Below are 13,923 nucleotides of genomic sequence, written 5' to 3'. Positions count from 1 at the left end.
TTATCGTACGGCCGAACAAACTAGTATCATTCCGCGAAATCTAGCGCTCGAACAAAGCACCCACTTGGGTTCTTCTACAGTTGGGACACTATAGACCGATTGTACGCACACAGAACAATGAACAACTCGTATGTATCTCCTTATTTCCTCCTATTAAGCACTGTGTGCTCAGAGCTGATGAGGCGTTCAAGTGCACTGCGTATTTCTGAGTGTTAAGGCAGTGTGTGCTTTTTTAATTGAATACGGTTGCAAAGTAACCACCAAAAATTAGTATTTTGCATTGTTTTCAGCATGTAAAATTACAATTATTCTCTGTTAAAATGTGTTTTGTGCTAATATTTTTGGGTGTATGGAATGGACTTTTTGGATTTGCAGTATTTCTTCTGGGAATTATTTTTCGTTCTTTGTGTGATTTGTTCGGCGTCTTGTTCACGAGTGAGGGAAGGACAATATTTAGCTTTACACTTGGCGACACATGAAAGATTTCTAACATTTCTATTCAGATTTAACATTTATCGTATATTTAGCATTTAGATTCACCATTTAATTTTTACCTCAAATATGAAGAAAATGAGCTACATATTTGAAATGTATCAGCTGGAAAAGTATGACTGGATTTTTAAATTTGGCTTAACTGAATTTACTTGATTTGTTACGAAAAAAATGTATTCCGTTTTTGTCCGATTCAGTTTTCGATTACGAAAAGTGAGGTACCGCTGTACAGCTGTTCATCTGGACATGCCCAAGTATCCTTGAGTAATACGTGTCACCCCTGATAGTGGGCGTAATCCCAGAGTAAATTTAGCTACCGTGGACTGTAAGGGATTAACACACAGAAAGACCCTCCCAGTGACTTACCTCCATTCTATGGGGAAGTGACAATATCCAGAAGATGTCGGTTGAAGGAGAGCCAGCAGGACAAGGCGGGAGAAGAAAGAGAGCAGAGGCATAGCATTTTGTCTCGCTTGGAGGGGGAAATCAAACATGATGCTCATCTAACCATCTCCTAGCTAGCTGTGAAGGCACTGAAGCACCAGGAAGTGAATGACCAGTGTGTGTGTGTGGTCAGTGTGTGTTTTCTTGGAGTTGAAAAGAAACAAATGGGGCAGACACAGAAAACAGCTGACGCCACATGAAGCACTGACTGGCAGCTAACACAACATAAGAGTTACAAGGAGGCGCTGTTCTTGTCCGTCCGACCAAAAGCACAGAATGAATTCCTCACCTTCGACGGTGACTCTCGCGGTGGCTTTGACGGTGTTAGCTCCCGCGCTGTGTCTGTTGGAGGCCAAGCACGTGTACAGGGCCGGTTTATTCACTGTCACCTTCAGAACGGACAGGATCACCTCTCCCACTATGGTCTCATCCACTGATGCGCCTGAAATCTTTGGGGGGAGGGGGCACAGTAGCAGCCGGGCGTTAGATTATTTTTAATTGTCGTAAACAACAACAATTAATGAATTAATTAATGATTGAACATCATGCCACTTGTAGAAAATCCATCCTGTCATAAAAGGTTGGAAATGCAAAAACTCATCCTCGTCATAGCCAGTCGCCCAAACGTCCATTAGGAAGCAATGTTTCTGTTTCTGTTTGATTGGGTGTGAAGTGGGCATGGAGAGATTATTTTTGTCATTACAGGCGTTAAGTTGATAAAACGCAAAGTGCATTACTGTCACTAGCCGCACGGTCATTTAAAACATGATAAAAATGGAGGGTATTCCTGCCACGCATATGTCGTCACATCAAATATGTGCTGTTTATAGTTACTCTGATCTAAATGTAGTGCGTGTGCGTGTGTGTGTGCGCGTGTGCGTGTGTGCGTGTGTGTCTGTCTATGAGAGAAAGTAATGGTATGGTTTATTTGTGTCAGACACGCTGTTACATTTGCACAATTCAACATGTCTGAAAAGGGGCAGGAAGAAGCAGAGTTTATTTCATCATACCCCTTCTGATAATTCATTCACACCATAACTTTTACATCTTCACACTTACAGTATATATTCTTATAATACAATATATCATATGAATTATATATGTATAATTACATATACTAATATTACAAATATATCATTAAGTACATATTAATAAATACAATGTAATATTTATATATTTCTAATATTACAACTACTACTTCTTTAATATTTCAGTTTTATGCTATTAAAATGACGTTATTTTTCCTCATTAAGTTACAAGTTAAAATTAAAAATGTATGTAAAGAAATAAAAATATATAATATTTCACCTGTTTCCTTTTTGTAATTTTCATTGTGTGAAAAGAGAAGGAAGGTGTTTACAAAGTATATCAAGAAGCAAATAGGAGTTAAAGTCATCATTTGTCCCCAATGTTATGGGGAATTTAAAAAAGGGTCAAATAAGATGATAGTTTATTTGTATTAAATTGAATAAAAGTGTTAACGTAGGAATTAATTGTTAATAATAAATAGAAATTAGAATAAGTGGAGAAATTAAATAAATAAATAAAAAACAGAGTATAAATACAGTGTGTAAATATTGGAGTCAAAATTTTGACTGAATTGCACAATTTATACGTAATTGTGTGTATAATTTGAGCAGTAAATTGATGATAATCAATACATTAAATGCTGAAATGTTTCTTAATATGATTGAATTTGACTTTGTCTAAGTTGTTAGTGTGGATTGTTGACCTTCAGCTGTGATCGAATCCTTGTGAGTTGCGTCATTAAGTTCCTGGTAGTGGTGATGACCCCCTCGTCAATATTTGTCCAGTCCCTTGATGTCTTTGACAACAAGTATTTCGGCTTCCTGCGGCGGATTTTTTAGTCTGCGCTCCAAGTGCCGTGAATCTTCCCCTGCTTCCTTACGTCACGTGCTTTGTTGGCGATTACTTGTGCCTTTTAGCTCGCTCCTCTGCCTACTGAATTCTATCCAGCCTTGTTGAAGTAAATGTCATCAACAAGCTGCCAGGAAACATTTTAATGGCCACACACACACACACCATATTTACAAGCATTACAGGCATGTAATCATTTAGTTACAAGCACCCAGGCCTATTAAGTAGCCAGACTTTGTGGTGTCAACGTCTGCCCACGGTGCAACACATAGTGTCTGTTGGTAAAAATCATTTTAAGTCACATTTTATCAAATTGAGTTGAATTATATTACAGTTGGCAGTGAAGAATGACTCATTTTATTAAATTTGGATACTCACGAGAACTCGCTCTTCTTTCCATACCAAATGTCAAAACTTACCAAAGCATTGTTTCTAGTGGGACGGGTTAACAAGATACACATGTAGACTTGTTTTTACGATGTTTTTGTTGTTATTTGACACAAAGCATCTCGTTTTGTCGCATGTGTTTATAAAGCCGTCTACAGTTCGTACAAACCATCCCGGTGACGTTAGAGAGTAATCATTGGTAGTCATTAGACGTGATGCTTGCATAAATCATCTCGCCATCCAGCTCTCTGACTCAAGTCATCTGATTCAGTCATTTTGGATTTTGTGTATATGACTCCTCAGAAAATCTAAAACAGGTTATGAATCCAATACAAGAGCTGTATCACCTACCGTATGCTTCCTTTGTAAAGCTTGCTGGCTTTCAAATCAAAATTGGGCACAATTTAAAAAAGGAATCATTGACTTTGAGTAGGGTTGTGAACGATAAACCGACACGACCGGATATCCAGTTTGACAAGCGAGTGATATGGATGCACCGGTAGAAGCCTCCTGGATCGATAAGAATCAGCCATGAATCCTTAGATTCATCGATTGTAGAGACACGCACCGGGTTTCACAAGACTAGCAACCGTCTCTTAAACAACGTGAGAGCCTGGGCTGCCGGTGAAAGGATTGTCACATATTTGCCGTAGTTTACCATGACTGAATACAAGAATGCGTGTAAAGAGTAGCAGTGCGTACGTTATAGCGATCTAATTCATCATATACTATGGTATTGTGTAATACTCAGACAGGAACAACATCAAATTAAAAGCACTTAATCAGTAGAGCCACCATCCACCAGTACAAGCCTGGAGCTTGTTTTGCAGAGAGAAGATTATACGTCGTTGTTTGCTAGCATGGATTAACTTGAGGTTGTGCACAAATGCAACAAACACATATTCACATTAGTATCAGCATTCGGGACCAATTAGATGAAAGATACAGAAAAAAGGGGGAAGATACAATGTAGTAGTCTATATGTACACCATGGGAGAAAAGTTAGATGGTGCGTTCAAGGACCGTCGAACAAAGTGGGACATGTCGCCGCTCGCAACAAACATATGCAAAACTGTAGGATTTTTAACTATGTTATTTTTGGAATAAAATAATGGCCCATATTTCCATTTACATAAAAAAAAAAATTCAGTGTTTTTTTTTTATCATTACGCCTGAAAGTTTGGGACCCCTGCTCTTTTGCGCATTGAAAATACTGTACAGGATGAATGCCACTTTTATAGAATTGCTGTCTTTGATTAATGTTTACACCAACAAACATTAACCATAGACCCGTATTGAATTGAATCATACTGTTTGTACCCTGTATCGAATCGTTCTGTTTTTAAAATACATATAGTTTTTTAATGGAATCGTAGCCTGTGTATCTAGATTCAAATCGAATCGTCCATCACAAAGAGATCTGAATATGAAAAAGTCACCCATTCTACAGCAGTGTCTTCCGGCAAAATAAACATTCGGTCTACACGTACCGTCAAACAGGACGAGTACTGGATCACAATATGTTGTGCAGATCCACCTAACAGTGTGTGTGTGGGGGGGTGGGGGGGGGGGGGGGGGTGGACAGGATAATCGAGTGAGCCTATCATATGGATGGAAATGTACTGGCGCTTTACAGCCGACCGCTAAACTTTGGATGGCCTTTTGGTGATTCAGTGAGCAAAATGTCACATGCAGTTTGGTCGGTCTCCAAAATAAAACGCCCGTGCACAGTCTTTGATCACAGTGCAAGAAAAAAAAGGTGAACCATCAACCACAATGTCAGGGTCCATCAATGATGTATGTCAGGAATGTTCCACCACGTGTATTGCATTGTACATTTTCCATGACTCGCTATGAACACCTTCAAAGTATTACTGTACACTGTTTTTTCATTTACTATTGTTTTACATTACACTTAAAAATGAAAACAAAATGTATTTATATTTTATTCATTTTATTATTTGATGAAAAAAATAATAAGAACGCTATATTTGGTCACGACGCTGGCCATCAGTGAGTAAAATCGAGGAAGAGCCCACAATGAAAGTACGCAGCGTCTGTATAGCAGTTGCCGCGCCCCTCTAGAAAGTGAAAGTTAAGTTTGTGTAGAAGTGAGAGTTAAGATTGTGTGAGCGAGAGCGATACATCTATTGTCTTTTTTTTTTCCTGTGTACCACGAAATAGCATCCTTTTTCAAAATGCGTTGATACCGTACTTTCAAGCCAAATGCTTCTTGTAAAGGTCTTCCTTCAAAGCAGTCATCAGTGAAATGATCACTGCAAAAAACAGAACTCAAGGTGGGCGTCCATCTGTCTCTCGTTCTCCGCACTTGCTTTTTCAATTTTTGTCTTAAACCTTTCTCTTTTGGAAAAGTAAACAAACTTCCAGTATCACTCGGATGCTGTAAACACCAGCAGCAACAGGCGTAACCCCAAATGACGCCACTTTCGGAAATGGGACCGAAGAGCGGTAGCTAGCTCGTCGTGGCTGGCGCCATGAACTCTAAATGTCATTTTTGCAAATTTACCATTCGCTTTCAAAAATTGAACAATGTAGAACATAATTATAAACAATCTGTAACATATTTAAGCTAAGTTGATAGATCATGTCAGGGATCCTTTAAAATCCTGTTTAAAAAAAGAAAAAGTTGTGAGCAACGTGCTAGAATTAGAAACCTGCTCAAAGCAGCAGACATTTCAGTGCATTCGTCTCATCCAGTGCACTCACAGTATTTCCATTTTCCAGCCAGGTGATGGTGGGGATCGGGTTTCCAGTGGCATTGCACTCCAGAGATATTTGGCTGCCGTACGCTACTCTCTTCTCCTTGGGAACTCTGAGGATTCGTGCTGGAGCTGCACATGTCACAGACCACACACAGACAAGTAGAGACACATTGGAGCACAGTGGCGGTACAGTGTGTGCAGTTATTTACCCACTACATACGTATATGGAAACCTTTAAGAGACACAGGCTGGACTCCCTTATTTTTGGCATCCTTGGCTACTACAAACTAAACAGTCTTTCTTCCCTATGACAAGTGCTATCTGTTATTTGCTGCTAATTAAAGCTCTGCTCAGGGTGGAGCTAGGCGGGGATTTACATGAGGTAACCAAACAAATGCGCCAGTGACAGTATAATAAGCTGCCCAGCCCTAACATCTGCAACAAATATGGTCGTCAACCACTACATGTCTCTATTGGAGCAACTGTAATTCAAATCATTTGCACGGGTGATTAACCTTGGGTGTTACTTTTAATGTCCCCAAACACGTACAATTCCATAAAGCAGAGACAGCACACGCACACACACACACACACACGTTTCATGAGTCATGTGGATTAGTGTTTAGTCCATCTGCCTCATAGACAGAAGATCTGACTTTCTGGCTCTCTGTGTGGCGTTTGCATGTTCCAGCTTCTTCCCATATTCCCAAAGCATGCAGGTTAGGCCAATTGCTGTGTTGCATGTGACCAATCAAGCAGATGGGTGTCAACCTCAAGTGAAGTCAGAGCAGAAAATGCGTACACGTGCGCTTTTCACGCATGTGGAAATTGTTCATTTCGGAAAAAGTTATTACAGCGCTCCTAAGATAATAAAATCACAATAATTACAAATTCAAATGTTTGAGGCATATTACGAGAATTATGTCGAGAAAACGCGCAATGCCATGAAAAGGAACTCGCACTATTGCGAGAATAAAGTCTTCTCAGGGCATTCAGTGGATCACAACTGTCTCAGAAGACCTCTCGTCCAAGCAAGCCTCATCAGTTCATGCTCAAAGATTAGGTGGGACACACGTGCCCTGAGAATACAAAGACCTGGATGAATGAAAATATTCACACAGAATAAAGTCATATTTTTTTCCACAAGAAAACTGGCAGCGTAGCGGAGGTAATCACATAACACAACGAGAGTGACGTTCTGCACGTTATATGAAAAGTCAGACGGATTAACGATTAATTAAACGCACTGTACACGAAAACCTTTTCCCCAAACTAATTTTCCAAACATGACAACTTGATGTTGTTTTTCCAACTATTTCAGCATTGTTCTGGTACATTTTCTTCTCGCAATTCTGACTTTTTTCCAACAGTATTTTGACTTTATTCTCGACTTTTTCTTGCAACCTATTTTTCCAAAACGTACAACTTTATTCGTTGTTTTGTTTGTTTTTCATAACATTACCACTTTTTTCTGTAATATTTCAACTTTATCCTACTAAAATTATATTTTTTCTTCTGATGTTATGGTATTATTGTAAAATTAAAACTTTTTTCTGTTAATATTTGACTTTATTCTTGTCAAATTAGTGCTGATTTTTCCACTTTTGCCGTCCTATTTTTTTCTTTTTTATGTTTTCTTGTTAAGTGATATTTTTAAACATGTGCCGCAGGCCGCAAATGGTCCCCCAGGCCACACTACACTTCACCCTGCTGAAAGGGCCGGTCTGGACCATAGTATGCAGTGTAGATCTACACTGACGCTCCAAAACAGGTTTCTTTGGGTTTTTTTGTTTTTTGTTTTATCTCTAAAAGCTGATTTTATTGCATTCAGCTGTGAAAGTGGGCGTGATGTTTTGACCTACTGTATGGAGGGTTAGTCAATCACTTTCACATGCATGACAAAGTGTAGAAGCGTATTCATGGTTTGTATTTGATCTATAGCCCAAGAAAGCAAGGGTTAGGATACTTACCCTGTACTTCAATGGTGACAGGCTTAGAAAATGCCAAACCAAAGCTATTTCTGGCCACACAGCGATACTGGCCTGCATCTTCCTTCTGAATGTTGTTGATCTTCAGTGCGCCGTAGTCAAGAATGGTGACCCGGTCACTGACCTGTGAGAAGTTTGACTGTTTGTTAGGAATCGTTTCCATACTAAGTCGAAGACATAACCCGATCACAGATAATTTTTACCTTAAGAAGCTCATCATCTTTGAGCCAAGTGATGTCTGGTTTAGGGTTTCCCAGAGTAACACACGGCAACACTGCTTTGGACTCAACCAGGAGGGTTACATTAGTTGGATGACGCTTGATCTGTGGCTCTGGTAGGGAGACGGACAAGAGTCAAGACAGTGTTGGGGTTATTTATTTCAGTGTTACCTAGAAAGTATTTTATGATCAGTATGAGTTTGGACGGGTTTTACGGGTTTGATGCGAAGCAGACGTACTCATTTTTAACTGCAGCGCTCCACAGCTCTTGGCTGGCTCGCCAATGCCGTTACTGGCGAGACAGCAGTACTCTCCGTTGTCTGTCTCTCTTACGTGGGGGATGATTAGCATCTGTCCCTGCTCTCTAGTCAGGTAGCGAGGGTCATAGTACCTAGTGGGATAGAAACAGACAATCAACATCCAACTGCCCAACTCTCCACGACAGCTACTTCAGCAGCCCTTCACTCGTTTTTGATTGGGACTTAACACAACGTTGTGTAGTGTTAACATGGAACTTGTGTGGGACTAAAAACAGATCAGAAACACTGAAGGCAGGCAGGAAAATTGCCCCCAGAACCCCACTTTGGACACCCAAAGAGGCCAGGGAGGCTAACTTACATAATTGGTTGGTTATTCTTGGTCCATGTGATGTCAGCAGAGGGTCGGGATTCAACCTCACAGATGAAGGTTGCATTGTGATCCAGTAGTACGTCCACTGTCTCCAACAATGTAACGATACGCGGTGCTGCAAAGTAAACATTAACTCATTCAATACCGAAGAGGTAGTCATACGTTTTTACAGTATAAACCCAAACGCCCGATCTCAGCAACGTCTTTGTACATCTTTTACATTTTGTGGCGCGAGAGGCAAAAAGAGGTGATGATGCAACTCCTCACTAATGGATTACACTTCCGGGCAATTTTAAGATGAGAAACGACCACAAGGTGGCAGAAGTGCATTTGATACAAGCTAGGCAGAGATCATGTGGACGGAAAAAACACACATGACAGGAAGGAGGAAGTGAGAGAGCATGGAGGAGTGTAGCGTGCAGAAGGTTGCGCATTGTAGGGAAATTTTAACGCACGCACGCGCACACACACACACACACACACATGCGTGCACACACATAGTTCAGTTCCAAATGTGAAAATTGTAAATAGTTCATGGTCTTATATTTGTAAACAAATTGTTATTTTGATGTAAAACAACCCATTTCTGTGTTGTTTATGTTGGTAGAGTTGTTTAGATATTTCAGCTGTCACAAAAGCAAAAAATTTGTGTCAAAGTGAAAGTTATGCTTTAAATGTATCTTTTCACAACAAGCTGTTTTTCTCCCTTTTCTAGATGAGAACTGATATTTTCCTGAAAATACCTATGTTCTACTGCTGATTACTAAAGAACGGAAAAAGGTAGAAACACAATTTCGAGGATAGATGATAAAAAGATGAAGACTCCAGTGTGCGGTTTGACTAAAGAAAGACGAGGAATGTTTATTTTTTTGTAAGCTTGCGGTAGACTGGGCTCACCAGGGTTCTAACTAGGAGAAATACATAATGGTATTCATTTTGTTTTTTTCCAAGTGAATACATTTGATTTTTATTTTCCACATTTTTGTTTTCATTTGCCTTCTTTTTTTATTTTTATTTTTAACAACTTTTTTTATAAACACACACATATATAAATTAACATTTATTTGATCTCTTTTTGTCTAACATAGTATAACTACATAACAATCGTGACTGTTATTATTCATCACTATTTTGTTATTTTTATTATTTTTTTCCCCTAAAGCTGAGTGGTTGTGTTTACCAGTATACAACCCACTTTTCATTTAACGAAACGCCTGCTGACAATGCGCAACCCTCCCTTCCTCTTGTGCACGTCATTGCTGTAAAATTCACTTGAAATGACATTTTCCAGAATGATTATACAATAACATGAACACAATAATAATGCTCTTAAGGGTCATTTCATGAGTGAGACAATACCCACAAGGAACTCTCTCAATGCTAACACGTGTGAGTCTATAATATGTCTTATTTATGTCTTAAATGTCTTACTTTCTGTTATTATGTGTACTATATTGGGTAATAGGAGTCTAAAGATGACTATGGGGTGTTGTTTCATGTGTAGAAGGCTTTAACAATGTTAAAACCCATATTTAGAAGGTTGTAAACAGGTTTTCTATGCTCTAACTATGAAAATATCTCTTTTATAAGTAAGGAATCCTACTTCACGGAAATTCACTTATCACGGGCAGGCCTGGAACGGGGAAATTGTTGTAGATCTAAATATATTTGTTTTGCTTTTTGTGATTTTTACTTGAACTTTGCAAATGTGTCAAGGCCAATGATGCAAATTTGACGATTATGTCATTATGCCACCTCCGCACATAGATTGCAGTCCTGTGGGAAACACTCGTTATATGCAGGTGCATCGCAGTAAATCAGACTATCTTCAAAAGTAGTTTGATTCAAAAAGTGAAGCTATTGGATTCAATAAAGAGCCGCTACACACAGAGTGACATATTTCATCTTTTGATGATTAGAGCTTAAAGTTAATAAAAAAAAAACCTCAGTTCAGTGTCTCATACAATTTGGAATTGTATTGCCAGAAAAAATTGCCAGAAAGTTCAGTATTGCAAGCTAGCGGTTTAGTAATACTGCTGAATCAGCAAATAAACTGCATAAAGTTCTTCTTGCACCATATTCTCCTTTATTGAGATGCACCTTCATACAGTACATCTTTTGTGACATGAGACACAGATAGACGAGACAGAAGTAAAGACAAAGCGCAGTATTTTATAGTATTTGAGGCATTTCTTTTTTTGTAGGGAGAATATATACAGAGAAGGACACCAAGAACAACATGGTGAGTGGTAGCAGATGAGTGAAACGGACTCTACGTCTATCTGATCGGAGACATCAGGCTTGTATTAAACTTTGTGTGAACCCAGGAGCGGAAAAGGCAAAATAAAAAAGCACAGGGTAGAATTAAAGAAAACACAAGGAGACGAGAAGGAAGAGGAAGGAAAAAGGATATATGATTTCTATTGTCTCTTGAGACAAAGCAGATTTTACAATAATATCGCTGCGATACGCGACGGAAAGAAAGCTACTGGAAATGAAAAGCTAACATCACGTCAGATTGTGGTTTTAAGCAATAGGATGCCATTTTAGCGGCGGTTAAATGAAGGTGAACGGTATCTCACCCGTCTCTGTTAAGCAGGGGTAGGCAGATCGATTCAAATAAAAATGGTATCGACGCCTAGGCTAGTATCAGTTCTGTTCAATGTCCCATAAGAAATCATGTAAATCCAATTGATCCATTCCCGACAGCCAAAAATGATAACACAAAGTATAATTAATTAATTATAATTATATTGTAATTATAGTTTTACAATTACAGTTCTACATGCAGAAAACACTTGTAAATTCTGGAACAAATTCATTGGTGTTTGTTTTGGTTTTGGTTTAATTCTATTTGAACATGCATGCAGGTCACAATGGAATACATGTCCAAAAGGACTTATATTTAGCTGCTTGTATTGTTTTTTTAATTCGCTCATCTCGGTACATTGTTTGAGTTCCTTGCTCAATCTGTTCCATAATTGAATTCTGCGTACTGAAATGCTGTGGGGTTTTCAGCGTTGTTCTGGCATATAAGTGTTTTAAGTTCAATTTTTCTCTAAGATCATATTTCTCCTCTCTTATAGAGAAATACTGTATGACGTTGTTGGGTAACAAGTTATTGTTAACTTTATGCATTATTTTAGCAGTTTGAAAATGTACTAAATCAGCAAATTTTAATATCTGTGACTGGATTATCGAAAGGAAAAAATTGATCGAGTACGTTCAGTGGGAGTCTGACCTTCTGGAACTGATTAATGACGCTAACCAACTTTCCACAGTCATTGTTTGTATACAAGGCAAATTTATAGCCTTTAGGTTCTGTACAGCAGTACAGAGCAGATTGTTGTTGTTGCTGTGGCAAAGCATCAGATGTTACCCGATGACTAACTGCTTGTTGATTCCTCACAAACATGCAGAACAGCAGAATTGTGTCAGGAAATAAAAGTTCAAAGCAACAATAAACCTCACGCGTGTTTGCCCGCACTCTTTTTGAATTAAACAGTGAACAAAGCCAGCTCACTTCAGAGAAACAAACACGACAGCGGCTTTCTTTGTCTTCCAGCTAAACTGTGGAAAATGAGCCAGCTCTCAGAACTCGCGGAATAATATCATTACATTGCCTTTTACAGCACTTTCCAAAGAATATACAACTCAATCTAGTGGCCGATGATGAAACCGAAGCGCAATAATTAATCCACATGTGGTAGATTTGCTGCAAATGCAAAACAGAAGTCATGATTTCATGGTGAGGAAATGCACAACTGTAACCCTTACAATCTCGGCATAAAAAGCACCAACATCTGGCTTTAGTCTGCAATGGGAACGACTGCTGCTACTCTTTTAGTCAGAAAGTTAACTTCTTTCTGAGTGTTTATTTTCTGTTGGACATTATATTCAGTTTGAATTGGTTTTCACGCAGGTTTTTATGTCCTTGTAGTATTTTCTTTACAGACGTTGGATTTATTAATTCCAATATTAATAACTACTATTAAGATTACCCACGAAAAGCAGCAGGGCCAGACAACATCTCAGGACTTGCACTTCGGGTTTGCTCATCAGAGCTAGCTGATGTGCTTGCTGACATATTTAACCTGTCGCTTGCACAAGCATCTGTACCGACCTGCTTTAAGTCCACCACCATAGTGCCCGTACCCAAGAAGAGCAACGTGACCTGCTTGAATGACTATCGCCCTATAGCACTCACTCCTATTGTTATGAAGTGCTTTGAAAGAATAGTCATGACCCACATCAAAAAGAGCATCCCGGCGGCAACCGTGGACCCTCTACAGTTTGCATATCGCCAGAACCGGTCCACGGATGATGCAGTCAACACTGCCATCCACACAGCCCTTTCTCACCTACAGGGCCAGGACACATATGTCAGAATGCTATTTATAGACTATAGCTCTGCTTTTAATACAGTCAGCCCCCACAAGCTCACAAATAAGCTCCTCACACTTGGCCTGTCTCCCTCCCTCTGTAACTGGGTGTTTAACTTTCTCACAGGCAGACCCCAGTCAGTCAGAGTCTACAACCGCACATCCAGCTCAAGAATTGTGAGCACTGGGACCCCACACGGGTGTGTGCTGAGTCCACTCCTCTACACGCTCTTCACCTACGATTGCGTGGCCTCCCAGAACAACACCAGCATCATTAAATTTGCGGATGACACTACAGTCATCGGACTGATCACTGGTGGTGTTGAAACATCATACAGAAGAGAGGTGGCGGACCTCATAGCTTGGTGTCGTGATAACAATCTCCTTCTCAATACAGATAAGACTAAAGAGATGATCATCGACCCAAGAACAAGGGAAAAGGAGCCACATAGACCCCTGTTTATTGATGAGACTGAGGTGGAGAGGGTGAAAACCTTCAAGTTCCTTGGCACACACATCAGCGAGGACCTCACCTGGTCTCACAACACCCAACAAATTCTGAAGAAATCCCAAAGGAGACTGTACTTCCTGAGAAGACTGAGGAAATTTGGCATGTCCACCACAATCCTGAGTTGCTTCTACAGATGCACTATCGAAAGTGTCCTTACCGCCTCCATCACTGTTTGGTACGGTAACTGTACAACACGTGATAGGAAGGCACTCCAGCGGGTGATCAAGACCTCACAGAACATTGTTGGGGCAGCCCTCCCCTCACTGCAAG

General features: G+C 39.7%; 2 protein-coding genes across 8 annotated transcripts in view; one reads left to right on the top strand and one right to left on the bottom strand.

Moving 5' to 3' along the window:
• The window catches only part of rassf6 (Ras association domain family member 6), a 52,204-nt gene that overhangs the window by 21,234 nt on the left and 17,047 nt on the right, over positions 1-13,923 (top strand). For 2 of the 7 annotated variants that reach the window (XM_054756216.1, XM_054756223.1), the window contains exon 1: positions 4,864-6,110. The exons of 4 other annotated variants lie outside the window; for them this stretch is intronic. In XM_054756216.1, coding sequence (XP_054612191.1) covers positions 6,060-6,110 — 51 coding nt within the window. In that variant the 5' untranslated portion in view covers positions 4,864-6,059. Of the gene's footprint in view, positions 1-4,863; positions 6,111-13,923 lie in introns of those variants that run through there. One more of the 7 variants, XM_054756215.1, reaches the window with a different exon arrangement.
• Positions 1-13,923, bottom strand: part of musk (muscle, skeletal, receptor tyrosine kinase) — a 37,385-nt gene that overhangs the window by 13,802 nt on the left and 9,660 nt on the right. The window contains exons 4-10 of the mRNA XM_054756231.1: positions 8,749-8,875; positions 8,370-8,521; positions 8,116-8,243; positions 7,895-8,036; positions 5,929-6,053; positions 1,226-1,385; positions 859-865 (exon numbers count right to left, since the gene is read on the bottom strand). Coding sequence (XP_054612206.1) covers positions 859-865; positions 1,226-1,385; positions 5,929-6,053; positions 7,895-8,036; positions 8,116-8,243; positions 8,370-8,521; positions 8,749-8,875 — 841 coding nt within the window. The remainder of the gene's footprint in view (positions 1-858; positions 866-1,225; positions 1,386-5,928; positions 6,054-7,894; positions 8,037-8,115; positions 8,244-8,369; positions 8,522-8,748; positions 8,876-13,923) is intronic.

The sequence above is a fragment of the Dunckerocampus dactyliophorus genome, chromosome 17, assembly GCF_027744805.1.
Source record: "Dunckerocampus dactyliophorus isolate RoL2022-P2 chromosome 17, RoL_Ddac_1.1, whole genome shotgun sequence".
Classification (NCBI taxonomy): domain Eukaryota; kingdom Metazoa; phylum Chordata; class Actinopteri; order Syngnathiformes; family Syngnathidae; genus Dunckerocampus; species Dunckerocampus dactyliophorus.
Note: the sequence above shows the minus strand (reverse complement) of the source record. Positions and strands in the feature narration are given on the sequence as shown.